General features: G+C 58.6%; 12 protein-coding genes and 3 non-coding genes across 15 annotated transcripts; 8 read left to right on the top strand and 7 right to left on the bottom strand.

Annotated features, from left to right (window-relative positions):
- Positions 1 to 18: 18 nt before the first annotated feature.
- Positions 19 to 90, bottom strand: SPRG_30118. Its single transcript has one exon. It is a non-coding gene; the product is annotated as a tRNA-Arg (tRNA).
- A 549-nt stretch (positions 91 to 639) lies between these two features.
- Positions 640 to 711, bottom strand: SPRG_30117. Its single transcript has one exon. It is a non-coding gene; the product is annotated as a tRNA-Sec (tRNA).
- A 78-nt stretch (positions 712 to 789) lies between these two features.
- SPRG_30116 lies at positions 790 to 861 on the bottom strand. Its single transcript has one exon. It is a non-coding gene; the product is annotated as a tRNA-Ile (tRNA).
- Positions 862 to 963: 102 nt separating this feature from the next.
- SPRG_08860 (hypothetical protein) lies at positions 964 to 3,263 on the bottom strand. The gene is made up of 9 exons (XM_012348089.1): positions 3,069 to 3,263; positions 2,930 to 3,018; positions 2,701 to 2,881; positions 2,586 to 2,652; positions 2,422 to 2,541; positions 2,143 to 2,372; positions 1,710 to 2,096; positions 1,419 to 1,659; positions 964 to 1,374 (listed from the first exon to the last, which is right to left on the bottom strand). The coding sequence occupies exons 1-9, from the start codon at positions 3,237 to 3,239 to the stop codon at positions 992 to 994; spliced, it is 1,869 nt and encodes a 622-aa protein (XP_012203479.1). The 5' UTR covers positions 3,240 to 3,263; the 3' UTR covers positions 964 to 991.
- Positions 3,264 to 4,344: 1,081 nt separating this feature from the next.
- On the top strand, positions 4,345 to 5,381 carry SPRG_08859 (hypothetical protein; the record flags this gene model as incomplete). The annotated part of the gene is made up of 4 exons (XM_012348088.1): positions 4,345 to 5,040; positions 5,091 to 5,128; positions 5,178 to 5,220; positions 5,274 to 5,381. 4 exons carry the CDS (start codon positions 4,345 to 4,347, stop codon positions 5,379 to 5,381), a joined length of 885 nt encoding a protein of 294 aa, XP_012203478.1.
- Positions 5,382 to 5,596: 215 nt separating this feature from the next.
- On the top strand, positions 5,597 to 7,139 carry SPRG_08858 (hypothetical protein). Its single transcript, XM_012348087.1, has 5 exons — positions 5,597 to 6,097; positions 6,145 to 6,399; positions 6,443 to 6,850; positions 6,904 to 6,982; positions 7,034 to 7,139. Exons 1-5 carry the CDS (start codon positions 5,609 to 5,611, stop codon positions 7,087 to 7,089), a joined length of 1,287 nt encoding a protein of 428 aa, XP_012203477.1. The 5' UTR covers positions 5,597 to 5,608; the 3' UTR covers positions 7,090 to 7,139.
- Positions 7,140 to 7,427: 288 nt separating this feature from the next.
- SPRG_08857 (hypothetical protein) lies at positions 7,428 to 8,374 on the top strand. Its single transcript, XM_012348086.1, has one exon. The coding sequence runs from the start codon at positions 7,433 to 7,435 to the stop codon at positions 8,315 to 8,317; it is 885 nt and encodes a 294-aa protein (XP_012203476.1). The 5' UTR covers positions 7,428 to 7,432; the 3' UTR covers positions 8,318 to 8,374.
- SPRG_08856 (hypothetical protein) lies at positions 8,322 to 8,834 on the bottom strand. The gene is made up of 3 exons (XM_012348085.1): positions 8,681 to 8,834; positions 8,553 to 8,632; positions 8,322 to 8,503 (listed from the first exon to the last, which is right to left on the bottom strand). The coding sequence occupies exons 1-3, from the start codon at positions 8,806 to 8,808 to the stop codon at positions 8,382 to 8,384; spliced, it is 330 nt and encodes a 109-aa protein (XP_012203475.1). The 5' UTR covers positions 8,809 to 8,834; the 3' UTR covers positions 8,322 to 8,381.
- Positions 8,835 to 8,906: 72 nt separating this feature from the next.
- On the top strand, positions 8,907 to 10,120 carry SPRG_08855 (hypothetical protein). The gene is made up of 7 exons (XM_012348084.1): positions 8,907 to 9,048; positions 9,093 to 9,232; positions 9,282 to 9,466; positions 9,511 to 9,594; positions 9,639 to 9,783; positions 9,831 to 9,963; positions 10,009 to 10,120. The coding sequence occupies exons 1-7, from the start codon at positions 8,943 to 8,945 to the stop codon at positions 10,077 to 10,079; spliced, it is 864 nt and encodes a 287-aa protein (XP_012203474.1). The 5' UTR covers positions 8,907 to 8,942; the 3' UTR covers positions 10,080 to 10,120.
- A 280-nt stretch (positions 10,121 to 10,400) lies between these two features.
- SPRG_08854 (hypothetical protein) lies at positions 10,401 to 11,747 on the top strand. Its single transcript, XM_012348083.1, has 2 exons — positions 10,401 to 10,855; positions 10,905 to 11,747. Exons 1-2 carry the CDS (start codon positions 10,424 to 10,426, stop codon positions 11,709 to 11,711), a joined length of 1,239 nt encoding a protein of 412 aa, XP_012203473.1. The 5' UTR covers positions 10,401 to 10,423; the 3' UTR covers positions 11,712 to 11,747.
- Positions 11,748 to 11,782: 35 nt separating this feature from the next.
- SPRG_08853 (hypothetical protein) lies at positions 11,783 to 15,565 on the top strand (the record flags this gene model as incomplete). The annotated part of the gene is made up of 21 exons (XM_012348082.1): positions 11,783 to 11,830; positions 11,875 to 11,985; positions 12,028 to 12,196; positions 12,241 to 12,371; positions 12,423 to 12,531; positions 12,576 to 12,613; positions 12,668 to 12,724; positions 12,767 to 12,879; positions 12,921 to 13,029; positions 13,070 to 13,153; positions 13,199 to 13,453; positions 13,505 to 13,547; positions 13,600 to 13,768; positions 13,809 to 13,908; positions 13,964 to 14,034; positions 14,084 to 14,219; positions 14,265 to 14,321; positions 14,366 to 14,533; positions 14,582 to 14,857; positions 14,902 to 15,268; positions 15,312 to 15,565. 21 exons carry the CDS (start codon positions 11,783 to 11,785, stop codon positions 15,563 to 15,565), a joined length of 2,865 nt encoding a protein of 954 aa, XP_012203472.1.
- A 1,024-nt stretch (positions 15,566 to 16,589) lies between these two features.
- SPRG_08852 (hypothetical protein) lies at positions 16,590 to 18,193 on the top strand. The gene is made up of 9 exons (XM_012348081.1): positions 16,590 to 16,688; positions 16,740 to 16,814; positions 16,857 to 17,046; positions 17,096 to 17,139; positions 17,185 to 17,369; positions 17,418 to 17,521; positions 17,574 to 17,909; positions 17,955 to 17,995; positions 18,041 to 18,193. Exons 1-9 carry the CDS (start codon positions 16,619 to 16,621, stop codon positions 18,142 to 18,144), a joined length of 1,149 nt encoding a protein of 382 aa, XP_012203471.1. The 5' UTR covers positions 16,590 to 16,618; the 3' UTR covers positions 18,145 to 18,193.
- Positions 18,069 to 19,419, bottom strand: SPRG_08851 (hypothetical protein). Its single transcript, XM_012348080.1, has 5 exons — positions 19,344 to 19,419; positions 18,571 to 19,288; positions 18,404 to 18,523; positions 18,287 to 18,364; positions 18,069 to 18,243 (listed from the first exon to the last, which is right to left on the bottom strand). Exons 1-5 carry the CDS (start codon positions 19,358 to 19,360, stop codon positions 18,196 to 18,198), a joined length of 981 nt encoding a protein of 326 aa, XP_012203470.1. The 5' UTR covers positions 19,361 to 19,419; the 3' UTR covers positions 18,069 to 18,195.
- A 575-nt stretch (positions 19,420 to 19,994) lies between these two features.
- On the top strand, positions 19,995 to 21,501 carry SPRG_08850 (hypothetical protein). The gene is made up of 5 exons (XM_012348079.1): positions 19,995 to 20,452; positions 20,508 to 20,678; positions 20,732 to 20,819; positions 20,866 to 21,047; positions 21,093 to 21,501. The coding sequence occupies exons 1-5, from the start codon at positions 20,015 to 20,017 to the stop codon at positions 21,345 to 21,347; spliced, it is 1,134 nt and encodes a 377-aa protein (XP_012203469.1). The 5' UTR covers positions 19,995 to 20,014; the 3' UTR covers positions 21,348 to 21,501.
- SPRG_08849 (hypothetical protein) lies at positions 21,366 to 23,044 on the bottom strand (the record flags this gene model as incomplete). The annotated part of the gene is made up of 5 exons (XM_012348078.1): positions 21,366 to 21,539; positions 21,589 to 21,717; positions 21,760 to 21,918; positions 21,966 to 22,072; positions 22,126 to 23,044. The coding sequence occupies 5 exons, from the start codon at positions 23,042 to 23,044 to the stop codon at positions 21,381 to 21,383; spliced, it is 1,473 nt and encodes a 490-aa protein (XP_012203468.1). The 3' UTR covers positions 21,366 to 21,380.
- Positions 23,045 to 23,145: the final 101 nt, after the last annotated feature.

Genomic DNA, 23,145 nt, shown 5'->3' with positions numbered 1-23,145 from the left:
GTATATAAAATGAAGTCGAGGTCCCACCGAGATTCGAACTCGGATTGCTCGATTAGGAGTCGAGAGTGCTGCCAATTACACCACGGGACCTTTTCTTTTACTCTGTGGAATGCCTTGACAGAACGTCGTCGCAATGCCACCGTTGGCATGGGACGGGTCCTTCATGATGTACCTGCACAACTGAATAGATACGTTATGAATTCTTAGAGTCTGCGTACTCGGGCTGTTGGCCGATTGGACTTGACCGGTCAAGACCAATCGGCAATCGCGAGGATAGATGGCCGAGTAGCTATTATCAGCTGTATGCAACGTGCGCTATCGTAGGCTATGGACGAGGTGGTGTGCGTGCAGTGACGTGGCAGTCTGCTGTGCCACCAAGTCATGATCGTATGGTCACCCATGTGTCTGCTCTGCTGCACTGCCTTCTCTTCTTCTCTTATCCAAAAGGCGTCTTTCTTGGCCATCAAGCGATCAGTTGGGGTTTGAATTGCATCATTAGGATTCGAGGTTGATGGCCATACCTCGCTTCGAACTCTCCGAATTGATTGCATGCAGTCTGGAGACCATTATGACGATGCGTGTCGAGCAATTGGTATGCAATACGGTCTATTCGACATCAAAAAGTAAGCCCTTTCTCGTAGGTCCCACCGGGGCTCGAACCCGGATCGCTCGGTTTGAAGTCGAGAGTGCTAGCCTTTACACTATAAGACCCTACACTCCCCAAGGACGGGACAGCCAATGCTACAATTGACATGGGACGTGGCGTGTAGTCAACTAAAATCAAACGCGAGGTCCCACCGGGGTTCGAACCCGGGTAGCTGGATCATAAGTCCAGAGTGCTAACCATTACACCATAGGACCCTTGCTTCTTCGATTGACTGCTCGACACGCTTATTAGTTCGCGAGGCCGATAGTATATCAATTCTCTTGCTACCAGTACTATCTCAATTCGCCGAGACATCACGTGTATCTGACTGGATTCAAATGATATCTAAGCTTCCTTGCTCTCGACGTCGGTCGCTGTCTTGGCGTGGAGATCGCGCACGTCGTAGAAGTGGTGCACGCGCCAGTTAACGTACAGGGGCGACGACTTGCGGACGTGGAAAAAGTCGAGCGAGTTCTGGAGCCATCCGCGCGAGTAGACCGAGTGGTGGGTCTGGTTGGCACTCGGGTTGGGCTGGCGCTGGCTCAAAACGACCTCGTTCGTCGTCCACGAAAACAAAATGCCGTACACGTTGAAGCCAAAGAGGTATCCGATCCAGAGCAAGTGCACGGACGCCAAGATGAACGCGGCCGTCACCACTGGGTAGTCGTGGAAGAGCACGAACGGCATGTCGCCATAGTTCAGCGCGCCAATACCCTCGTCCCGAAAGTCTACCACACGCCATGAGTGCCTCATGATACGACAAGCATCCCACAGGAGGTGAGGAGGAGAAGCTCAAACCCAATGGCAGCGACGGCAAAGAAGAGGAAGCCGAAAAAGTAGTTGTGGTTGTTGGCGCCGACAGCGTTGGCGACGAACGGGCAGTAATGGTCGAAGCGAGCCACGCACATGTTGAGCTCAGCGTCGTGCTTGGACCGCAGCGGGCGTCGCTGGACGCAAGTCGTGCAGAGCTTGATGTCGGAGCGCGACTTGAGGTCCACGAGCGCCCGAATGTTCTAATACAACGGCAGTCCATCTCAACGCTTTCGATAAAAACACAAGGCACCTGCAAGCGCTCTTCATACGACGTCGGAATGAAGCCCGGGTCACGTGTCGCCGTCACGTACAAGCAGATGGGGATGCCGAGCGCGAGGGCACACTGAACAAGCGTGGCCCACGTCGAGACGCGAGGGTAGAGCTCGACGCCAAAGACCAAGAGGAGCCAAAAGGTCGAGCCAACGTTGACGCCGAGCATGAGCGCGGCGTTCTTGCGCTTGCTCGGGTTGACGCTGAGACCCGCCACTTGAAAGAGACTGTACGCAACGGCGCCCGTGGCGACAAAGCCTGTCGCAATCATCCAAAAGCCATGCAGAGCGTGCAGGCACCACGCGCCGAGACCGAGGACGAGCCACGGCAGCCAAAACGCCGTCTGTGCCGGGTGCGCTTTGAGCACCTACATCGCGCACTTAGCAACGGCAACGTTGAGCAAGCAACTGTACGCTGAGCGGAAAGGTCGTGTACGAGGCTTCGTACGACGTGACCTTGGTGAGGAACCCGAGGCAGGCGGCAGTCTTGCGGCCTTCCGAGCGCGCTTGGATCTCTCTCGCGACGCCCTTGGAGACATCGAGGGGCGTCTCGCCATCGTTGTTCCGCGCGTGCACGTCAGCGCCATGATCCAAGAGGAACTTGACGGCCTTGACAACGTCGCTGCGAGCAGCGTGATGGAGCCCTACGCAGGAGTCGCTTGCTACGGCTGAAAGCCAGACGGCGCGGCGTACCCGTGTTGCCGTTGGCGTCCGTGGCGTGCACGGAGGCGCCGAGGCCGTACAGCATGCGCATCGTATCGAGGTCGAAGGCGTAGCGACAGAGCCACAACAGCGGCGTGTTGCGGTGCTCGTCTAGGAAATATAGTTCAGTGACGTGTGGAGACCAAGGATCGGACCGAGACTGCGGCAGTCGACGGGGCAACCCATGGCAACGAGGTATGCCGAGAGGATGGTCAGTCCCGACTAACCAAGATCGTGTGAGCGAACAGCGTGGAGGAGGTATGCTTGCACCTGCACCGCCACAAAGAGCGTGTTCATGCCGTTGATATCGTGGATGTTGGGGTCGGCACCGTGCTCGAGAAGTAGCGCGACGGCGTAGACGTGGTTACGGTGGGCCGCCCAGTAGACCGGCGTCGACTGCAGCTCGCCGCCTTTGGCGTTGACGTCGATGTTGGGCTGCTCGAGCAAGTACCTACGTACGTGCACCGTGAGCCGTCGCCACGCTCCTCTCCTTGCGCACATCATGAGCAGAATGCGGTTGTTAAGCGCTGCCCAGTGCAAGAGCGTCGCGTTTGTGTCGTCGCGCATGTTGATATCCACGGCGACCATCTAGGTAGCATGAGCATGAGCATGCAAGGCTGCCGCAGCATGGTTGGTACCTCGCCGAGGAGGAACTTGAGCTCGTCCAGGAGGCCGAACTGGGCGCACTGGAAGACCGTCGGGATGGTGCATGGGCGCTCGCACGTGGCGCAGGCCAGACTCGGGTCGAAGGCCGTTGCGTCCGCGTCGTTGGCCCGCGTTGTCTTGCACTCGCCGCAGAAGACCCGCATGGAATGTCACTCGAAATCTAAAGTATCTTACCTTTTGTATGCATTGGACGAAGTCAATGGACCGACCGCATAACGGACGTTGATTGGCTAATATACAGCCAATGGCATCGCTACATTTGTTGACTGAGCGATCCCTGCAACAATCCATGGCAACAAGCCTTCCTGTGGACGCAGTGCCGTCGCCGTGTACATGCAGTGACACCGTCGAGACGAGGAGAGTGAGGATCATCAGTGCTCTATTTCTCTCCTGCTTTCAATATACAGGTTGCATTCGGTGTTGCAGTAGAAATGGCGCTTGGATTTTGGATTCCAAAACAGCACGCCATCTAGGACACACCGCCTGCCCTCGCACGTTTGGCCCTTTCGAAAAGATCGTCGTCGCATTCCGTCGAGAGAGCCGCCGCTTCCTGTAGAAGCTGGTCTTCGAGTAGCTACGAGTCGTAGGTTCAACATGGGTCGCAAATCGAAAGCGCCAGCAGAAAGCGTCTGAGGAAGGGTCGTGTACTCGTACAAAGTACCGGTACAATTCGATCCGAACACCACAATCAAGAACGCATATTGTTGGCAGTGTGTAGTAAAGCGAGCTTGTAAAGCTGCAAAATAGAGCCACGCTTCGTCGTGGATGGAGGGCTGAGAGCATTTTACAGCATTTATCTATATGTCTTCTGTGCTTTGTGAGGCTTGATGGAGCTCACTGGATTCACGGACCAAGGTAGTACGTACACGTACGCGGTATGTACGTGGCATACTGAAACAGAGGCTAAGCGTACACTACACCGCCCTCAAAGCTGCGTTCTGTGGATGCACCCTTATAATTCCATTTGGCCGCATCGTCATCGACCTCCAGTTCCGATACACACGCTTGGAGCCCGGCGCGAAGGATGCGTGACTGCGTCGTGCGATGCGATAACGATCGGAGCCGTTGGGGCAACGACTGAAGGCCACGAAAGCCTGTGATTTGCCGTCGTTGTGTCCCCCGCACCGTTCACCGATATCTTCCAGCGGGTGAGCGAAGCTCGAGGGCGTCAAGGTCACTTGTGTCGACGGCCGGCTCATCTACGCACTGCTGCGCTCCGTGCATAAGTATCGTCTCTGCCTCGTCACGATGCTCGTTCCCGTCGTCAACGAGAAGCTGAAGCTCGTCGGCGCGACTCGACGCGTGCACGGTGCCAACCTAGGGCTGTACCTGGCCGATGCCCCGTTCCGCAAGAAGAAGCCAATCTATACCAAGGACGAGGAAGCGCTGACCATGGAAGCTACGGACAACGAGGTGCCGGGCCCGAAAGCCGAATCGACGGTCACAAAAGTCAACGCGACGACCACGGAAGCCGACGCGACGGACGACGACTCGCGCCCGACTTGCGCTCCTGACATCGACAGCAAGGTCGACTTCCTCGTGGGCCACGCGATGCGCGCCAATGTGACGCACACGGCGCAGTACAAGGCACTCTTGACTGGCATCAAGGCTCTTGAGGTCACGGTGTCCCTGCGCGACAAGGCGCATGAAGCCGACCTCAAGGCGCGTTTCTTGGAAGGTCAGCGACACGGCATGAAGGAGCGCGAGACATTGCTCGAGGCCGCTCAAGACCGCGAAACGCTGCTGCTGGCCACGCAAGAGCGCAACGCACAACTCAAGCGCGAGAATGAAGAGCTCAAGATACGCACCGCTCAAACCGAGAAGATGTTCCTCGAAGGCTTGCAGAAGACCCGCGACGACATGCGCGCCACGATCGCCAGCTTCGCGAACGCTGGTCGCAGCATCTGCGACGTTGCGGCTACGTCGCGAGCGCAGGTGCCACCGGTAAGACTCTGTCTTCTTTTTCTGTATCACTGCGGCTTTGTCGTGTGTAGGTCAACATCCAGGCGCCGCTTTGTTTTGTCGCCAACGCGTTACCAGCGCAGGCGCACCGCAGCCAAGAGCACACGCCCCATGGATAGCGAGCGGTTTCTGTCACGCGAGACTCTCGTGCCACCGAAACCGGTCGCTTTCCACGGAGCGTGTGCTCTTAACTCTCGAGACAAGAGTCCGAGCAGCCGTTCAAGCGCCCGGCAACGACGAACGAGAAGGGCAACAACGCCATGGGCGGTGACAACGAAGACGACGTGAAGGCCGTGTGCGACAACAAGGTCTTCATCGCCTAGGCCTTTGACTTCAACAAATCCGAGTAATAGCAAAAATAACTCTATTGTTTTCTTATTGCATCTTGCGGTCTATTCCTCGGCCATGGAGAAGGCAACGATTTGTTGTTGGCGTCGCCCTTCAAGCGCGCCATATCTTCGTGTCCGGAAGATTCGAGAAGCGGATACGGGTATATTGCCGCAACCGAGGTTTATCCGGATAGCCGCCAGAACAAAATACTTGCGCAAGGATGATGATGCCATCGCCGCCCGTGGTCGTCGAGGACGACATGGACATGACGGAAGAGACGACGACGATGGTCCAGGACGACGTCGACATGGAAGGTGCGTCCGTCGAGATCCAGACGCTCCTCCTCCAGCTCAAGCTGCAGCTCGACCTACGCGACAGCGACCCCGACAGCTTCCAGTTCGAGTACCTTGCACCCGACCACGTGCTCGTCAAGTGCTTCGTGCCACTGCCCGCCCACTCATCCATGCTGCCCCTGATCCCGCTCGTCTTGCTGCGCATGCAGCTCATGGCGGACAGCGCATTCGAGATTGAAATCCTGTCCGGCACACACCTCTACGTACCGCCGGAGCTCGTCCTGCGCCACGGCGACCGCTTCTTCCTCATGCTTCCGTCGCTGCAGTCAGGAGGCAGCCTCTGTCGCCGATATGGCAACAACTTTGCGCGCATCACGCCCAAGCTCGTGAACGAGCTCATCGACCAGATCCACACGGTAATACGTTCGTGTGTCCAAGCTTATTCTTATTCGACGTCGCGTAGCACGACCCTAAGCCGTCGCTTGCACCCATCGACACTACAGCAACCGCTACGACTTCGACTGCACAGAAACGATCCGCGGCGACGACGCCCTGTGCGTCCCCGCAGCCGCCAACGCTTGTTCCTCTCGCCCACGTCCCCGGCACGATCTTCCAAGCGAACGAGATGCAAGGCGACCGCATCGTGCGCGCCCTTCTTGTCTCGATCACACACACGTCGCTTTGGCTTCTCGTGCCCCGCAACATTCCGCTGCGCCGGGTACGTATCCAATCTTATCGTTGTGCCTGAACGCTGTGTACAGAACGAGCTCGAGCTGGGGCAGCTCACGGAGCGCGTTCCGTTCAAGTCTCTCTCGCGCGTCTCGTACAAGCGCAACGAGTCGATTTCGCTCGAGTTCCAGCCGCACTTGAACCGACCACCGCAAACGATTTACGCGCCGCAGAGCAGCCACATGGTCGGCCTCCTCCAAGATAACATCGAGCGCTTCCGCGGCGACCGCGCCAAGCGCCCGCGCTACGAAGAAAAAAAGAAGGGCCTCGAAGGCGCGTTCAGCAGCTTTCTCTCCAACGTCGAGAAGAGCGCGCAGAAGGTCGTGGGCCAGCTCAACCACGTCGGCAAGATGCTTCTCGGCGAAGACACACAAGGGCCGTCCCTCAACGTCATCTCGCAGATGGAAGCCGACTTCTTCCGCCACCCAGCATTGCCCCGAGTACGTCCATGCACTGAGATCTTTAAAGCTGGTTGCTCACACGCATGTCTTAGGTCTACGCGGTCACCGAGTCGTACCACCACGTCGCCCAGCAAGTCGACATTGGCGACGACGGCGTCAACGACAAAGCCGGTACGACGCATCTTCACGCCCGTCGATTCCTCGCTTACGCTGCGTGTGTAGAGCTCTACATGCTCATGTTTCTGCGACAACCGCAAGTCCAGGCGCTGCTAGGATAGGACGAAAACACTGAACAGTATTAACAGCTAGTATGTCATCGGAGGCGCGGGTCGGCCGTCGTGTACGTGAGCCTGGGAAAGTACACGGTGTAGGTCGTACTCAGCGGGGGCAGGTCCCGTTGAGCGACGTCGGTCGGCGGGTGGTCGGGCGGTGGCTGGAAGCGGGGCGGCGTCAGCACGACAGACGAGGCAAGCGATTGGAGACGCTCCTGAACGAAGCGCGTCGACGAGCTCCACCAGTCGCTAGCGTCGCCCGCCATCGAGGGCCAGCGGCTCGACTGGTCCATGGTTGGATCTCGATCCGAATTTAGCTCGCTGGAAATCGGCTATTTTGAGATTGAGGATGAATTCGGGCGACCTGAGCCTCGAAGAGGTCGGGAACCTCGAGGACCAAGAGCTCCTCGCGCTCGCCCGCCTCGACGCGCAATGCACGGCGCTCCAGGAGGCAGGCAACTACACCCAGGCGCTCGAGGTCATGGAGAAGGGCCTCATTTTGCGGCAACATTTCTTTGGCTCGGACAGCGACCAAGTCCGCGCCGCGTGCAAAACCGTGGGCGACCTCTGCAACCTCCTCGCCATGACGTTCCTCCAACAAGAAAACTTCCCCATCGTCCTTGAGCTCCTCAAGAAGGCCGAAATCCTCACGGAGACCAACCCTGCGGGCCGCGCCGTCACGCTCAACAACCTCGCCTGCTACCACCGGCGGCTCGGCCACCTCCAGAAAGCGCTGAACCATCTCAACGAGGCGCTCGCGATCGAGGCGACGCTCCTCGACGTGCCAAACCGTGCCGATACGCACCTCAACATGTGCGCAGTTCTCTCGCAGCTCGGCCGGCACCAAGGCGCGCTCGAGCACGCGCAGTCGGCGCTCATTTTGCTCCACGAAGAGCTTTTCTCGACCAACCAGATCAACCTCGACGAGAAGCTGGATCGCGTCGCAGTTCTTGGCATCGCATACCACAACGTGGGCGTCGAGCAAGAGTTCCTCAAGAAGCCCGAGCTTAGTGTGCACTCGTACAAGAAGGGCGCGGACGTCACGGCGCAGCACCTCGGCGAGACGCACGGTATCGTCGTGACGCTTCGCAACTCGCTGCTCACGGCGCAGCGGTCCGTCGGGAGGAAGCAAACGAAGGGCCAGGACGGGATCTCTCGTTTCGCCAAGATCAAGAACCACTTGCGCACAAAGCTCAAGCGGCGACATCCCTCGCGCGTCGCCACGGACGGGTAATGAGTATCGCAGGTGCAGTGGGTATATAGTTATTCAATAGAGGATCGTACAGAGAACAAACATCTTACTGCTTGCCCTTCTTCTTCTTGAAGGCCTTGAGCTCCTTCGCAAATGTCTTGTCGACGTGCGAACCAATCGCCTTGAGGTCCGTCAAGGCCGCGCGCATGGCCTGGTTGGCCGACTTGCCTACACGTCCGTATGAGCACCTGCAGAATAGCGTCGCGACTGCACGTACCCGACTGCGTCTGGATGCGGACGTGCATCTTGGGCTCGGACGGGTGCGGAATCGTGTAGCCGGCAAAGTCGACGTCCGGGCTACATTAGCATGAGTATTCTCGTTCTCGTCGCCATGGCAGCTCGTACTTGCGCATGAGCATGTAGCGGACAGCGTTGCCGAGCGTATGGTCCTCGTCGTGGAAGACGAAGGTCTTGGCGCTGGCCGACGACGCAGTGTGCACAAGGAGCTTCGGAGCGATCACCGCGGAGGCCATTGCTTGGATCTCGGGCAAATCGAAAATGGGCCAACCAATGGCCGCGTCCGGATAATCGGTTGGCCGTACGGATACGTTGGTATCCGGCGGATCATTTTATTGCCAAGTGACTGCGGCCGAGCGATCTTGCCGCGATGGCCGACTACGAGTACACGCACGTGTCTGACGACGAGAAGCTCAAGATCGCCAACCAACTCTTGCTCTCGGCACCGCCGGGCGAGATCCGCGACGTGGCCAAAGGTACTAGGACCTCCGAATTGCCGGCACGACTCGGCGCTTGGTAGATGTGACCAAACTCTTGCCCGCTGGCCTCTTGTCGGACGCCAAGCTTCGCAGTGCGATGCATGCCTACAACACGAAGAACTGCGTGGGCGTCATGGCGCCCGAAGGCACGCACCGCGTCATCATCTGCAAGGAAGGCGAGGTGCGAAACACGTTGAACGATGGGCCATGGCCTCACAATGCTTGCGCAGGTCGACCCCACACACTACTTGGATACGAAGACGAAGAAGGTGTGGGGCTTTGACCATGTGACGCAAGAGCTCCAAGCCCATGACGCGCGCGACGCCGCCGATATGTTTGTGCTGCCGGCAGAGCCGTTCCGCCTGGCGGTGCACCAAGCGCTTGACGACTACGCCTTTACGCAGTTTGCCAACCAGTACGTTCCTGCATTGCACTGTTTGAGGCCTACGATCACCATAGAGGTGCGGTGGCCGTCTATGCGACTAGCCCCAACGAGCTTGCGATTGTGCTCTCGACAGAGCGCGTGAACCTTCGGAACTACTGGTGCTGCTGCTCGTTCGACGACGCTTGGCCCTAAGATGACATAGGTCGGGGCGCTGGAAGTCTCAGTGGACGCTCAACCTTGAGACGCGGGCGCTCACCGGCACGATCGACCTTCACGTGCACTACTACGAAGACGGCAATTTGCAGCTGCAGAGCCACAAGACGACCGAGAAGACGTTGACCTTCCACGTACGTGCTTCAGTGCGTGAGTCCACGGACTTGATGTAAGAGCATAGGACGCATCGACTGTCGGTGCGGCCGTCGTCCAGGTCATCCGCGACGAAGAGCACGTGATCCATAGCAACCTCGAAGACATGTACATCAACATGTCGGAAGAAACGTTCAAGGAAATGCGTCGCGTCATGCCAGGTTGGCCGTGCATTTCACGCATTGATTCTTATCGTCGTTGGATAGTGACGCAAACCAAGATGGAGTGGAGCATCCACGCTCATCGCACGGCCAAGGACCTCGGTCAGCAAAAGTAGGCAGGCGCTTTTCAATCCATACTCTGTTTTCTGCGCGCCCCTGGCTTTTCCCAACATCCAGTGTTTCAACCGCTGAGTCGACATGGACACGCCATCGAAGCATCTCGAACTGGCTGCTCGACGGTCTATGCAACGCACTCGCCAATGCCGCGACCGACTTCTGTCATATTGTGCTGCTTGTGACGACACTAAGAACGTAGTCGCCGCTTGGCGCATCCTAGACCTTTTGGGGAAAGCCAGCGTTTTGTATTCCGCGGTTGTGGGGGTCACAAGTGCAGAATTGGTTCTCGGAAAATGAATTTTATTAATTTTATTTCGCCAGTTTTCTTCTTTGGCCTTTGGTGATGATGATGCCGGGCAGCGTGCCCGACGGCAGTAGCAGCAGCCCGGCCGAGGGCAGCAGCACGGTCGCCGAGACCATTTCTGCGGCGGAAAGCAGCAGCGCTAACGGCGCCGCCGCCTCTGCCAGCGCCGACTCGCAGAAGCGCAAGACAGCCTTCCGCTTCCGGTGCGCGTCAGATATTGACCTCCTCCGCGAGGTCGTGTACATCCAGCCGTTCGCGGCGCCGCATGGGCAGACGACCGACCGCTGGACGAAGGTCGCGACGCAAGTGGCTCAGATCCACGGCAGCGGTATCACGCCCAACAACGTGCGGAAGCGCTTCGACGACCTCATGAGTGCGTTCAAGCAGGACTCGCTTTCGACACTCCGCGCGTCGGGCTCGGAGGAAGAGTACCAAGAGCGTGCGCTGCTTCTGCAAGACATCCATGACTTTGTAATCTGCGATAGCACGCTTCCTGGTGCGCGACTCATGCGGTGTGTAGATGACGGTCTCGAACCACCGGAAGCGCGAGGTGAAGGAGGAGTCGGTAGTGCCCGACGAGCGACCCGACTCGTTTCTCGAGCCGCCGAAGACGTCACTGCTCAAGCGCAAGCTGCCCGAGACGCAACCACCGCCCTCCACGATCGACTACTTTCGCACCGCGCAACAAAACCTCGTTGACATGAACCAGACCATGTCTGCGCGCATGGCAAGTAGTCACAGCCGGCTCAGCATCGACCGCCGTGTTCCAAGCCTCCACGCCTCCGCTGGCTATGCTTCAAGTACATACACGAATGGCGCTTTCCCTGGCAATGGCGCAGCGATGGACCACAGCGCCAACGCATTCACCGACGCGCCACTCGCCACCAAGGCGAGAAGCAACGATACCGAATCGTTGAACGAGCGCGAAGCCCCAGCTGCTGATAGCCGTGGCGCCACCCAAGACCGAGCGGTCAACGGTCCACGAGTTGAGAAGAGTGACGACCCGCCGGTCATCAACGTCGATGATGACGACGACGACAAGGCGCCAGCACCCAAGGCTCGTCGCACCGAGTCGGATAGCTTGCTCGTGATTGCCGCCAACGCAGCGTCCAAACTCATTGATGTGTTTGCGAGGGCGAATGAGATCAAGGCGAGAGAGGTCCAGGTCGCGCTGCGCAAGGTTGAGCTCGAGGAGGCGCGTCTCGCCTTGGAGCGCAGCGAGCGCGAAAGTCGGTTCGTGCTCGAGCGCCGGGAGCGCGAAATGCACATGGAGTTTATGAAAGGCACGCTCGAGATCCTCAAGGTGTTTGCCTCCAAAACGTCGTAAATTTTGTGTTTGTTGCTCAATGAGTTGTGTTTTTGCCCGCCTTTCTCGTAACGGGGCGGAAACGGACGGGGATGCCAACGCATGATACGAGACGGACCTACGCGCCCGACGCCGTCGCTGTACGAGCCATCCCGGCATGTCGCACGTCGTCCGTATGGAGTAGGTCCCCGATGCCATCCAAGAAGCGTACCACAAGCTTCGGGCCGAGACGATGTTTACGAACCAAGCCAAGTCCGCCGAGTCGTCCAGCGCCCGTCCGTCGTACGTGCCCAAGGTAAGTCGCGTTGGGAAACGATGTTGCCCCACGCTTGCACAGATGCACGAGCCGCCGCAGATGCGAGAGCTGCGAGACAAGAATCGACGCCCCGCCACGCTGCCTCTGGCCTCTACGCCGAGCGCGAAAGCGGTTGCGTTACGGTCGCTCGGTCGGCGCGAGTCGGTAGTTGCGACGCCCGACGACGTCACAACGATGCTCATGGCTCTCGGTTGAGCTCTCGTGAGTGGCGGATTAGCTCGAACTCTTTTGTAGATTTAACGCACATGCAATACGCAGCCCCAAGTTTAACGCGCAGAGGCAGCCAAGTGCCCATGGACTTGCCGATGTATTTGACGCTGATTCTGACAAACATGGAGCGCGCCAATGTCGTCCGGTTTGACAAGGTGCGCTCACTCGTCACTCGTCGACTTTTTCCAATATCTGATTTTCCTCAGGTCGACATGACGATCAAGCTCACGCAAGTCTTCCACAAGATCGACAACGACGAAGACGGCTTGGTCACGATGAGCGAGTTTACGTCCTATATCCTCGACGCCGCCGCAGGTGCACGGCTGCATGGCTTATCACAACCTCTACAATGGACGTAGGTTTGTCGGAGCAAGGGGTTGCAAGCGGCCTTCACGAGGTGCGCGACGATAACTCTGAGGATTGACATTGTGATGACGATTTCGACGCGTAGTACAACAAGACACCGACGATGGCAGCTACGGTTTTAAAGCGACCACTCGCGAAAATGGTGCTCGCCTTCAGTCAACGCCTCGAGCTGAAGGCCTCGTAGGTGTACCTTCCAGACGCTGACCATTTCGTCGCTGTCGAAAGCTACAGCAAGACGTTCCAGGTCTACGATACGCACGACGGCGCCCTCGTCGCGACCTCGGGTGTCTACAATGGGTGCGTGGCCTATCTTGGCGATTGCCTCACGATGCGCGCAGCGGTGTGTTTGTGGACGCGATTCACGTCCCGGCGCTCGATTACGTCATTACGAGCACGACCGACGCCACGATCAACTGCTGGGACACGGCCGAATTTCGACTGCGTCAAGTATCCGTGTTGCCATGGACAGCGCTCAGCGTTGGCGTAGCAACTACCGACAACGGACGTGCAGACGGTTCTCCAGTGGAATGCCCCGTTGCGGCGCTTGTATGCTGCTTCCGTTGCTGGCGAAGTGAGAGTTTCAAGCCTACGGGAAAAAGCTCGATCAAAATGGTAGATCTCGGCGTGGAATGTGGACACGCTCGCACGCGTCGGTGGGTTTGAGACGCACGTGGCCGACGTCACGGACGTTGTCTTCGCGCAGCAGTCGACCCTCGCCGTAGCTAGCTTGAGCGCAGGCATCCGCATCTACGACCTCGGAACCCACAAGCTTCTCAAGACGCTCGAGGGCCACCATCACGGTGTATCGTGTCTCCGGTACGTGACGGACCAGCAGTACATCCTCAGCGGCGGCATGGACCACGACCTTCGCGTATGGCGCATCTCCAAGACTTGTTCTACCTCTCTCATGTCCATCCAATAGCTCTGGAATCCGTACGTGGAAACCAGCATCGCGCGGCTCAAAGGTGATGCGATGATCTCGAGACATCGAATTCTCCAGTTGATACCATGCGACAGGGCACGAGCACCAACTCGTGGGCGTGGAGTGGGTCGAGGGGTCGCACGAGATCCTCAGCGCCGACGAAGCCGGCATCATACGCGTCTGGGACATTCGCAAATACCGCTGCGTCCAAACGCTCGCCGCGCTGGTCGTACCCAAGCCGACGGGCAAGGCCAAGCCCGCCACGTACGATGCGCTTATTGAACTATTGCACATGGCATCGTAGCGCGCTGCTCTATGTCCCAACGAAGAAGCGGATCGTGCTCGCCTCGTCGGCTCTTCAGTTCCACGATGCGTACGAGTGGAACGCAACCAAAGACAACAGTGTACTACACATATGCTGGCGCGACGACAAAGCGACGGGACCCTTTCGTGGCGTAGGATGTGGTGAGCCATGCCAGCTTGGTCGTGTACGTGCCGTCGTGCATGTACCTCGTGAGCATTGCCGGCCGGTGTGTTCAAACACCATGTTCACACACATGTCTATATGTATGTGCGTAGACACCTCCGCGTCTGGAACGCGCACACGGGTGCGCTCTTGCACAACCTGCGACACGTGACGCGGACCAGCATCTCGGCCGCGTGCCACGGCACTGGTACCACGTGCTACGCAGGAGCGCTCGACGGCCACGTCTACGTACGTTGATGTATCCGCCAGCACAAGCCGATCACGACGCATTAGCATATCAACGCCACGAACGCTTCAATTCTCAAGGAGCGGGCGCTGCATACGCAAGAAGTACACTCAAAGCGTCGTGCGAACGCTGTCTTAGCCACGCGTAGGTCACGGGTCTGAGCTTGCTCCAGACTAATGACGCGCATCGCCTCATGACGATATCGCTCGACGGCACATGCGTCATTGCCGACATGGTGTCCCTCGCGCCGCTCGCCGAGCTCAACCACTGGCACGGCGTCAACTGCTTTCCCGCGAGCCGCCACGACACTGGCGTAGTACGACGAACCTGCATGCTCCCGTCGTCCCATCGAGCATGCTACTAGAGCGACGCCAGCCATGCACACGCGTACCACGTGCCGCCTGACATGCGCGACGCGTACCCGGACTTTGCTCTCGACGCTCTCAAGCGCATCTTCACGGCCTACGACCCGCAAGACGTTGGTTTTGCGCCACTCAGTGCTGCCCGAGACCTTTTCGTCGCCGTCACGCGGGTCGTGCAGCGCTCCGTGTACCGTATCAACGAGGCGTACGTCGCGGCGGCCCTCGCAGCGTTCGTGCCGCGGCGACCTGGCGCCATCTTGTTCGCCGAGTTCCTTCACGTACGTTGGTTGATATTGATGTTAAACTCATGGCGTGGCTGCAGCTCATGCTTGATACGTGGCACGGGCGTGGCGCGGTGGTGGCTGCGGTCACTGCCATCGCGGTCTCGGCCAAGTACAACGTCGTCGTGACCGCGTCCTTGGACGGAACCTTTTGTGTGTGGAGTGCGAGCACGAACATTCCAGTGATGACAAGTCCTCTCCACATGGAGGCAGGTATCACAGCACTGGCGTTTCTGGAGCCCCATCCGCTCTTCGTGCTTGCGGACGATCACTGCGGCGTCTCCGTGTACTGCATTCCGCCGCACCCGTCGCGCTACCGCCGCCTCTTTGAGTTTCGCGCCCTCAGCGCCATCGTGCGCTGTCTCCTGTGGTGTCCGCCCCATACTGTCCTCGCGGGCGACGACTTGGGTATATAGCATTCATCTTGCCAAGTTGTTCAAAGCGCGCCTAGGTCGTCTTACGCAGCTCCAAGTCTCGGGCTTCTTCCACGACCACGCAAAGGACACGAAGCAAAAAACGCACCTCCGCCGCCTGGGCATACAGCAACTGGCCGTGCGCGAGAGGCCCAAGCGCATCGAGTCCCGTCGCTTCAGCATCCATGAGTTTGAGTACACACGGTCGGGTGACGTCGACGCACTTGCGACGTGGCCTGCGCACACGGACGCTGTCTGCAGCCTCCAGGTGCACGCCTCTTTCGCCTCGTGAACGCTTGCGTAGCATGGACGTAGGCGTGCAGTGCAGATGGTCAACCCACGCACGCGGTGGTCTCGTGCGGGCTGGAAGGCGCCGTCTATGCGTGGACGTGCACAGGGGCGCCGCTCGGGGCACTCGACACCAACAACGTCCGTCGGCGTACATTCGTCAGCGCATACACGTCTCTATGCGTAGGCGACCTCGCCCAACCAAAGCGACTGGCGACTGTTTGTGAACCCTTCTGCCTTGCACGTACTCCATCTATAGCACTCCAACCCATACCATCCCGCACCTAGGGCTCGGTCGAGTGGGCGAACGCCATGAACTTCCTTACGGCACGAGACTTGCAGGTTGGACGTGTGCACAGAGTGTAAGCCTCACGGTTCAATAGAAGACGTCGGCTGCGCGGGCACCAGTACCGCCAGCAGCATCAGGTCGCCGACACCGCCCTACACCGCCCGAGAGTCCAGCCAACGAGCTGCCGCTGGTATACAAACGAGCAAGGCGATATCTTGCGCATGCAGTCACATCACTTAGATTCCGCGGCCACCGCCATCGACACAGCGGACGCCTACGCTTTTTCGGCCAGACGAGTTCATCATGAGCGACGGGTAGGCTGGTCGACGTGATGTAGCCGACTGAGACAAGCTCGTCGTAGCGCGACGAAGAGCGCCATGCGCCTGCAGCGAGCGCTGGACAGCCTCGAGCCTGCCAAGGTCCCGAGCCGGCCATCGCCACCGAGGTAGAGGCTGCTGCATCGGCCATCGAGTCAGGCCCGATCTTGTTCTTCGCAGCGGGCAAAATCTTGTGCCAGATGGGAGAGTATTTTTATTCCGCTTACCGATTAAATTAAATACGTTGGCTTTGCATTTGACTGCAAAACGTGTGCAACGGCGACGAAATATTATTCTGGCGGGGCTCGGTTCGAAATTCTTCGTGGAAATCGGTCATTTTGACCAATACAATCGCTTTGTCAAAAAGATTTCAGCCAATCAAACGCCGACGACATGTGAAGATGCTTTCCGTCTTTAGTTTCGGAAATCTCGAGCGAGAGGAAGAGCGACGATGGCGGCGATGAACCTCAGCCGCGAGCAGCAGAATGAGCTTCTCTTCGTCGGATTTAACCAGGACTATGGTACATGAGCATGATGAGCACATGGATGGCTGCTCATGGTGCCCTGCGTAGGCTGCTTTGCCTGTGGCACCGACACGGGCTTCCGCATCTACAACTGCGACCCGTTCAAGGAGACTTTTCGCCGAGGTAGGCGATGCGCCCGCGATGGAGGGCCTCACCTTGACATAGACTTCTCCAGTGGGGGCATTGGTATCGTCGAGATGCTCTTCCGCTGCAACATCCTCGCTATTGTGGGCGGCGGGCGCAACCCTCGCTATCCGCCGAACAAGGTTATGATCTGGGATGACCACCAGAGTCGCAACATTGGTGAGCTCAGTTTCCGCAGCGAGGTCAAGGCTGTCAAGCTTCGTCGTGACCGGTTTGTTAATGGATGCTGGGCTAAGTCGCACTCATCGCTGTTATCTCAGGGTTGTCGTCGTGCTCCAAAACAAGATTTACGTCTACAACTTTGGTGCGTACCGAATACGATGACATGCTCCAACGACGTCTCTTGTAGCCGATCTCAAGTTGCTGGACCACATTGAGACGATCGCGAACCCCAAGGGCCTTGTCGCGCTCTGCCCGAGCTCCACGAACACGGTCCTCGCTTGTCCCGGCGTTTCGCGCGGGACGGTCAGAATAGAGCTCTACGACCAGCGCAAGACGACCCTTATCACGGCGCATGAAGCCGATCTCTCTCAAGTCTGATATTTCGCAGCACGAGAGTGTCCTGACGCTATGCCTGCGTAGATGTGCCTCAACTTGGAGGGCACGCGACTCGCGACGGCGTCGGACAAGGGGACGCTTATTCGCATCTTCGACACGCAGAGCGGCCAGCTCACGCAGGAGCTGCGGTGCGAGCTCATCATACAAAGACGGTGCGACTGAGCTGCGCTACGTATTTAGGCGCGGCGCAGACAAGGCCGAGATCTACAGCGTGTGCTTCAGTCCCAACTCGCAGTACCTCGCGTGCTCGAGCGACAAGCACACGGTGCACATCTTTGCGCTGACAAAGGAAGGTGGCGGTGCGGACGGCGCGGCGCCGCTCTCGACTTCCGCCCACCGCAACAGCCAGACGGGGCAGCGCTACTCGTCTGGGTCGCTCACACAGTCGACGCCCATTTCCCGCGAAGACGACAGCACGGAAAACTCCAAGTCGAACTTTTCGTTCATGCGCGGGCTCTTGCCCAAGTACTTCAGCTCCGAGTGGAGCTTTGCGCAGTTCCGCGTGCCCGAGACGCGGTACCGTATCCTCTGCGCTCCCCTCATTGCTCATATGCTCCGTAGCACGATTTGCGCGTTTGGCGTCGACAAGAACACGATCATTGGTACGACTCGCTCGCCGCGTCGCCGCCTCACCATGTGCTGTCTAGTCGTTGGCGCCGACGGCTCGTTTTACAAGGCGGTCTTTGACGCGAATGGCGAGTGCGAGCGCACGTCGTACTCCAAGTTTATCCAGGCGGAAGACGACGAGTAGGCGATTCGCACGTAACGAGCCGTACATGTAGTGCGATGTATGGGAGTCCTACTAGCTCTTGCGCGAGTACGGGGCGTGCCGGGGAACGTTGGGGTCGTACTAGCAGCAAGCGTAAGCAATGGCAAGCCTCGTGATCGAGTACCATTTCCCAGCGCGACGCGGGAAAGATGTGCTTGTTCCGCTCGTACCACAGGCGATGGGTGACCTTGCCTGGATGGGACTAGGGCCAATTTAGATGTCGTCGTGAGTGCGGACGTACCTCGTCCTTCTCGACGCGCACGTCGTTGATCAAGCGCACGTCGTCGTGCACGTCGAAGTGGAAGAGCGGGCCGGTTTTGCCGCGGGCTTTGGTCACAATGAGATCGTAGAACGACAGTTGCTAGCACAAAGCCGTGAGTCGGCGGCATATAGCATCAAATGGATTACATGCGGGATGATGAGGTCTTCCTTGATGTACATGAGGTCGTCGATGCTCACGGTGCGAATGTCGGGAAACTCGGCCGCGAGCTCCTTGCGCACGAGCTCGAGGAACTTGCCGATCGGCGTCGCCTTCTCGACGCTGAGCTCGCGTCGGTGCCCGGCGCCGTCCCAGTAGCTGAACGTCACGCTCAAAAGCTCCTTCTTGATGCGCTCTTGGGTCTCGACCCACTCCTTCTGCAGCGCGGCCTTCTCCTCCTGAAGCGCAGCTTCGCGGTCGCGGTCCGGCAGGAACGCTGTCTCGACGAACGGACACTTGAGCTTCTTTCGCTTCGCAGGCGCGTCCATCTCGTCATCGCTGTCGAGTGAGAAGGACATGGTCGCCTTCTTTTTCTTCTTCTTTGGAGCTGGCTTGACGACCGACGCATCACCAGTCTTGGTGACTTCAAGGGCAGGTTCTGGCGGCGCGAGGCAGTCTTCGCGGCGCTTCCGGTACTCTGCGGCGGTCACGAGCCCGATCGTCTGGCGCTTGAACTCGGCTTCGGACGATGCGTCCGTGTGCGAAAGGAAGCTCTTGTCGATGCGCGACCCGCGGGCATTGTCGGCTGCGATCTGCTGCTTCTTGGCGGCGAACTCCTGCTCCTGCTGCTCGCGCTGCTTGGCGAGGCTCGCCGCCCGCTTCCCTGCGACGACGCCTTCGACGGTGTGCACGCCCGAGGAACCATATCTACGGAGCGGGAGCATGAGCCACAGACGGCCATCGGCGGCGCCGATGACGTCACCTGCGGAGGTCGGCCATCGTGGAGCGCTCTGGTTCGTCGAACGCTGCAGCGCGTGGGATCTATTGGTGGAATACCTCCGCCGGCGGGGATTGGTCAATGACAAAAAGGAGATAGTCTTGAAGTGCCAATGCCGTTTGTGGTGTCGGTCCCAACGGCAATCTGCAACGACACAACTAATAGTACGAGTGCAAATGGCCAAGCCGGCCATTCAAATCTACAACCTCAGCTGCTAGTGCGTGTCGATGCAAGGACCGCAAGCTTCCTGCCAATGCAAGGCCCACGCGGCGCACAAACCTACAGTCACGGGTGAACATTGGTGGAATCTTGGCGGAGGAGACGTCGCGTCTTGATTTCACCAGCATGGACTGCATGAAGGGCGACCAAAGGCCTGGACACACTTTTTTTCGAGCGTCTTCAAGACACACCACACGGGAGCCTCGTTTGAATCGTTCGGATCGCCTGCCGCCTGTGGCTCGCAATGTCACCAAATACCCTTTTTTGTCTGAATGAACCCTATTTCGACGACACGCAGGACACAGGGACATACAAACTGCAAGAGGACCACGTTGGCATCAACAAAGCGTATCTTCCACGCACTTAACCGAGCGCCAACGTCGTACCACAGAGGACGTCCGTGGCAGATCTTGGACCACCACAACGAAACAAGCGCGATGGCCGGCGGCAAGTACGTATCGGCGCGGGGCGCCGAGCGCGTCCTCGAGTACAAGTACAGCGGCAGCGACGCATCGATGCTGTACAACTACGTCATCTCGCCGCTCGCGCAGCGCATCGTCGACGGCGTCTTCCCGGCATGGCTCGCGCCCAACACCATCACGATCGCAGGTCTCGGCCTTGTCGCCACGTCGCACGCACTTATGGCCTTCTACGCGCCATCGCTCGACGCGCCGGCGCCGTCGTGGGTCTACGCCTTCTGCGCCTTTGCGCTCTCGACGTACCAAGTCTTGGACGTCACGGACGGCAAGCAGGCGCGGAAGACGGGCAACTCGTCGCCGCTCGGGCTACTCTTTGACCATGGTTGCGACGCTGTCAACTGCGTCCTGAGTGCGTGCACAATGGCGTCCACGATGCTCATGGGTCCGACGTACATGGTACACTTTGTCGCCACTGCCATCCGTCCCTCACACGATTGTTTGCGGTTTTTAGTCGATGGGCCTTCTGCTTTGCCCGGCCTGTGTCTTCTTCATGGCGACGTGGGAAGAGTACTACACGGGCACGCTTGCGCTTGGCGCTATCAACGGCCCGAACGAAGGCCTTGCGATCATGTACAGCATCTATGCGATGACGGCGATCACTGGCCCCGCTTTCTGGGCGCAGGTGCGATTACAAAACGACTGCCGAATGTCCGACTCATGCATCTGCGGTACTAGCCCTCGGTCGTGTTTCCGTCAATCCCCAACAACCTTCTCTTCCTCATCGTGACGGCCCTCGGCTCGACCGGCCAGATCCTCGTCAATGGTATCTCCGTGCCTCTGCAACAAATCTCCTCACGAGCTGCTTGTAGTTTGGAACGTGTACATGCAGCTGAAGGCCAAGCCGATGGACTTTGTGAACGCGCTCTTCGGGACGCTGCCGTTCTTGGCGCTCATCGCCGTCTCCGCGCTCTGGGTCGCGCTCTCGCCGTACGATGTCGTGCAGTACCACCCGCGCATGCTCATGTGGACGACGGGCCTCATGTTCTGCAAGGTACGCTCCGTCTCATTCGGAGACGCATATTCACGTACAACGTAGATGGTCATGCACATGATGCTCGCACACTTGTGCGACGAGCCGTACTGGCTCCTGCGCAAGTCGCTGGCGGCGATGCTCCTCGTCGCGGGCTTCGTCGTCGCGGGCCTCGTGCCGCACGTGACGGAAGACACCCTCGCGTATGCCTTCTTTGCGCTCACGCTCATCGTGTATGCGCACATGGTCTACTACGTGATTCTCGAGATGACGACGATCCTGCGCATCAAGGTCTTCACGGTCAAGCCCAAGACGGCATAGAACGCAGCCGAACGATAACTCGAGTCAATTCTACTAGGCGACAACACAGTCGTATCCGAGGACGTCGCAGAGCCAGAGCCAGAACATCTCGTCTCGTAGCACATATCGTCCTGCCCATGCACATACGAGCAGCACCAAGAAGAGCACACTGGGCACGAGCCACGACGGAAGTGTCTCCTTGTCGAGTGCATGCTACCGAGTAGCGATGAGGATCAATAGACAACACAGGCGACAAACGCACCAGCGCTGCCTCGGTCGCACTGGACGTAGCTTCGAGTGCATGCAAGCGGTCCCAAACACGCTCGAGCTTCTTTTGGAGCGCTTTGACGTCGTCGCGCATTTGCCGCATGTGTTCGGCTTGCGCGTCAGCCTACACAAGGTTCCTAGTTTACCCCAGGCACTGCTGGCATACCTTTTCTTCGAGGACCTTGCTTGTCGTCCCAAACTGAATGAGCTGGCTGCGCTGCTCGTCTTGCTCAAGCACGCGGCCTTGTTCCAGCATCTCCGCGTCGTGCCGCCAGCGCGCCATTTCCGTCTCCAGGTCTCCGAGTAGCTGGCGCTGGACCTTGAGCTGCTTTCATGCGTTAAATTACATGCGTTTTGGTGGTAGAGTATTACCTCGTCGAGCAAGTCCTCTTGGTACTGACTCTGCGTGTGCAAGTCCTGAGACTGCATGGACGCCTCGCCGTTGTGGAGGAACTGCGACACCTGCGCACTGAGTATCCCTGGTACGTTGTTATGAGTGCCCAGCAATGCCCTGGTTACAAATGCCACGTACGCAGTGACGAAGACATGTCGACGGCTTGGCGCTCGGCATCAAGTTGGTTGCGCTCGAGCTGCCGCTTCTCTTCTTGCAGTCGCTCAAGATGCTTGTTCATATCGTCCATCTTGCGCTGGAGATCCGTGAACATCCGCGGTTGCGGTGATGAGCCGTCCGAAGCGGGCGATTGCAGATCGTCTGTGACGAATTCTTTTGTAAGCGCACGAAGCCGCTGGTGCGCGCGGTCCGCCACAGCAATTGCCTCGTCGTCCGGCGACGAGGCAGCCCGCCCGTCGTAGTCGGACGATGACAGCATCATGTCAAGCGGCGTCGATTCGTTCGGTACTTGTGTGCGCTTGGCATCGGGGTGCCATTTGTGAATGGCCTTTTGGCTCAGAAGCAGCTGCGAGTGCGTCGGGGACGTCTGCGACCGCGAGAGTCGTCGCGGAGAGCGGAGGCTGCGCGAGTGCCGCAGACCATCGTTCGAGGAGAGGTCAGTGAGGCGCATACGGTCTGATCGAAGTCGCTGCTCGCTCGTCGCAACGCGCTGGGCAATTTCGGCTAGGGACGTCTTGGTCGGCGTGATGTACGCTGAGCTACCGAGGCTGCTGGCCAGCGATGGGGTCGGTCCGTCAAAGTCGTCCATGCTCAGAAACACCGGATTGCCTCGCGCTCGATGCTTCCGCGCTTTAATCTCATGGAGCTCGCTGCGGTGCTTGGCAATCGCCTTGTCAATGTCGTCGCCGCTGTCACTGAAGGGGTCCCTTTCGGTCCCCGTCCGGCTTCGCTGCAGCTCATCAGCCAGCCGCGCAATCGTCGGCGGGTCATCGTCGCTGCGGATGTCACTGACGCTACCCTCGTCCAGAGATGGAGCGTCGTCCGAAGCTTCGTCCAGCTCCTGGGTCCGGCGTTGGCGGTACCTGCTGCCGTCGGCCATCGTTGGTCGATGTCTCTGGGCTTCGATTCGAAGGATTTTGCCGCGATAAAGCTTCCCGATTGTATGCAATGTATTGCTTCGATTCGAAGTACGTTTTAGAA

The sequence above is a fragment of the Saprolegnia parasitica genome (genome assembly GCF_000151545.1).
Source record: "Saprolegnia parasitica CBS 223.65 unplaced genomic scaffold supercont2.40, whole genome shotgun sequence".
Classification (NCBI taxonomy): Eukaryota; Oomycota; class Saprolegniomycetes; order Saprolegniales; family Saprolegniaceae; genus Saprolegnia; species Saprolegnia parasitica.
The sequence above is the reverse complement of the archived record's forward strand: the minus strand, read 5'-3'. Positions and strand labels throughout refer to the sequence as shown.

Coding starts and splice junctions, on each gene's coding strand:
- SPRG_08860 (XM_012348089.1), bottom strand. CDS start 3,239: ATGCGGGTCTTCTGCGGCGAGTGCAAGACAACGCGGGCCAACGACGCG. Junction 2,653..2,700: donor CGCTCTTTGTGGCGGTGCAG/GTGCAAGCATAC, acceptor GATCTTGGTTAG/TCGGGACTGACCATCCTCTC. Junction 2,097..2,142: donor ACACGACCTTTCCGCTCAGC/GTACAGTTGCTT, acceptor TGCGCGATGTAG/GTGCTCAAAGCGCACCCGGC.
- SPRG_08858 (XM_012348087.1), top strand. CDS start 5,609: ATGATGATGCCATCGCCGCCCGTGGTCGTCGAGGACGACATGGACATG. Junction 6,098..6,144: donor TCATCGACCAGATCCACACG/GTAATACGTTCG, acceptor GACGTCGCGTAG/CACGACCCTAAGCCGTCGCT. Junction 6,400..6,442: donor GCAACATTCCGCTGCGCCGG/GTACGTATCCAA, acceptor CGCTGTGTACAG/AACGAGCTCGAGCTGGGGCA.
- SPRG_08857 (XM_012348086.1), top strand. CDS start 7,433: ATGAATTCGGGCGACCTGAGCCTCGAAGAGGTCGGGAACCTCGAGGAC.
- SPRG_08856 (XM_012348085.1), bottom strand. CDS start 8,808: ATGGCCTCCGCGGTGATCGCTCCGAAGCTCCTTGTGCACACTGCGTCG. Junction 8,633..8,680: donor CGCTACATGCTCATGCGCAA/GTACGAGCTGCC, acceptor ATGCTAATGTAG/CCCGGACGTCGACTTTGCCG. Junction 8,504..8,552: donor CCGCATCCAGACGCAGTCGG/GTACGTGCAGTC, acceptor ACGGACGTGTAG/GCAAGTCGGCCAACCAGGCC.
- SPRG_08855 (XM_012348084.1), top strand. CDS start 8,943: ATGGCCGACTACGAGTACACGCACGTGTCTGACGACGAGAAGCTCAAG. Junction 9,233..9,281: donor TCATCTGCAAGGAAGGCGAG/GTGCGAAACACG, acceptor ATGCTTGCGCAG/GTCGACCCCACACACTACTT. Junction 9,784..9,830: donor AGAAGACGTTGACCTTCCAC/GTACGTGCTTCA, acceptor GTAAGAGCATAG/GACGCATCGACTGTCGGTGC.
- SPRG_08854 (XM_012348083.1), top strand. CDS start 10,424: ATGATGATGCCGGGCAGCGTGCCCGACGGCAGTAGCAGCAGCCCGGCC. Junction 10,856..10,904: donor TGCAAGACATCCATGACTTT/GTAATCTGCGAT, acceptor TGCGGTGTGTAG/ATGACGGTCTCGAACCACCG.
- SPRG_08852 (XM_012348081.1), top strand. CDS start 16,619: ATGGCGGCGATGAACCTCAGCCGCGAGCAGCAGAATGAGCTTCTCTTC. Junction 17,370..17,417: donor ATGAAGCCGATCTCTCTCAA/GTCTGATATTTC, acceptor ATGCCTGCGTAG/ATGTGCCTCAACTTGGAGGG. Junction 17,522..17,573: donor CAGCTCACGCAGGAGCTGCG/GTGCGAGCTCAT, acceptor CTACGTATTTAG/GCGCGGCGCAGACAAGGCCG.
- SPRG_08851 (XM_012348080.1), bottom strand. Junction 18,524..18,570: donor AAGACCTCATCATCCCGCAT/GTAATCCATTTG, acceptor GCTTTGTGCTAG/CAACTGTCGTTCTACGATCT. Junction 18,365..18,403: donor TGCGCGTCGAGAAGGACGAG/GTACGTCCGCAC, acceptor AATTGGCCCTAG/TCCCATCCAGGCAAGGTCAC.
- SPRG_08850 (XM_012348079.1), top strand. CDS start 20,015: ATGGCCGGCGGCAAGTACGTATCGGCGCGGGGCGCCGAGCGCGTCCTC. Junction 20,453..20,507: donor TCATGGGTCCGACGTACATG/GTACACTTTGTC, acceptor TGCGGTTTTTAG/TCGATGGGCCTTCTGCTTTG. Junction 21,048..21,092: donor CGGGCCTCATGTTCTGCAAG/GTACGCTCCGTC, acceptor CGTACAACGTAG/ATGGTCATGCACATGATGCT.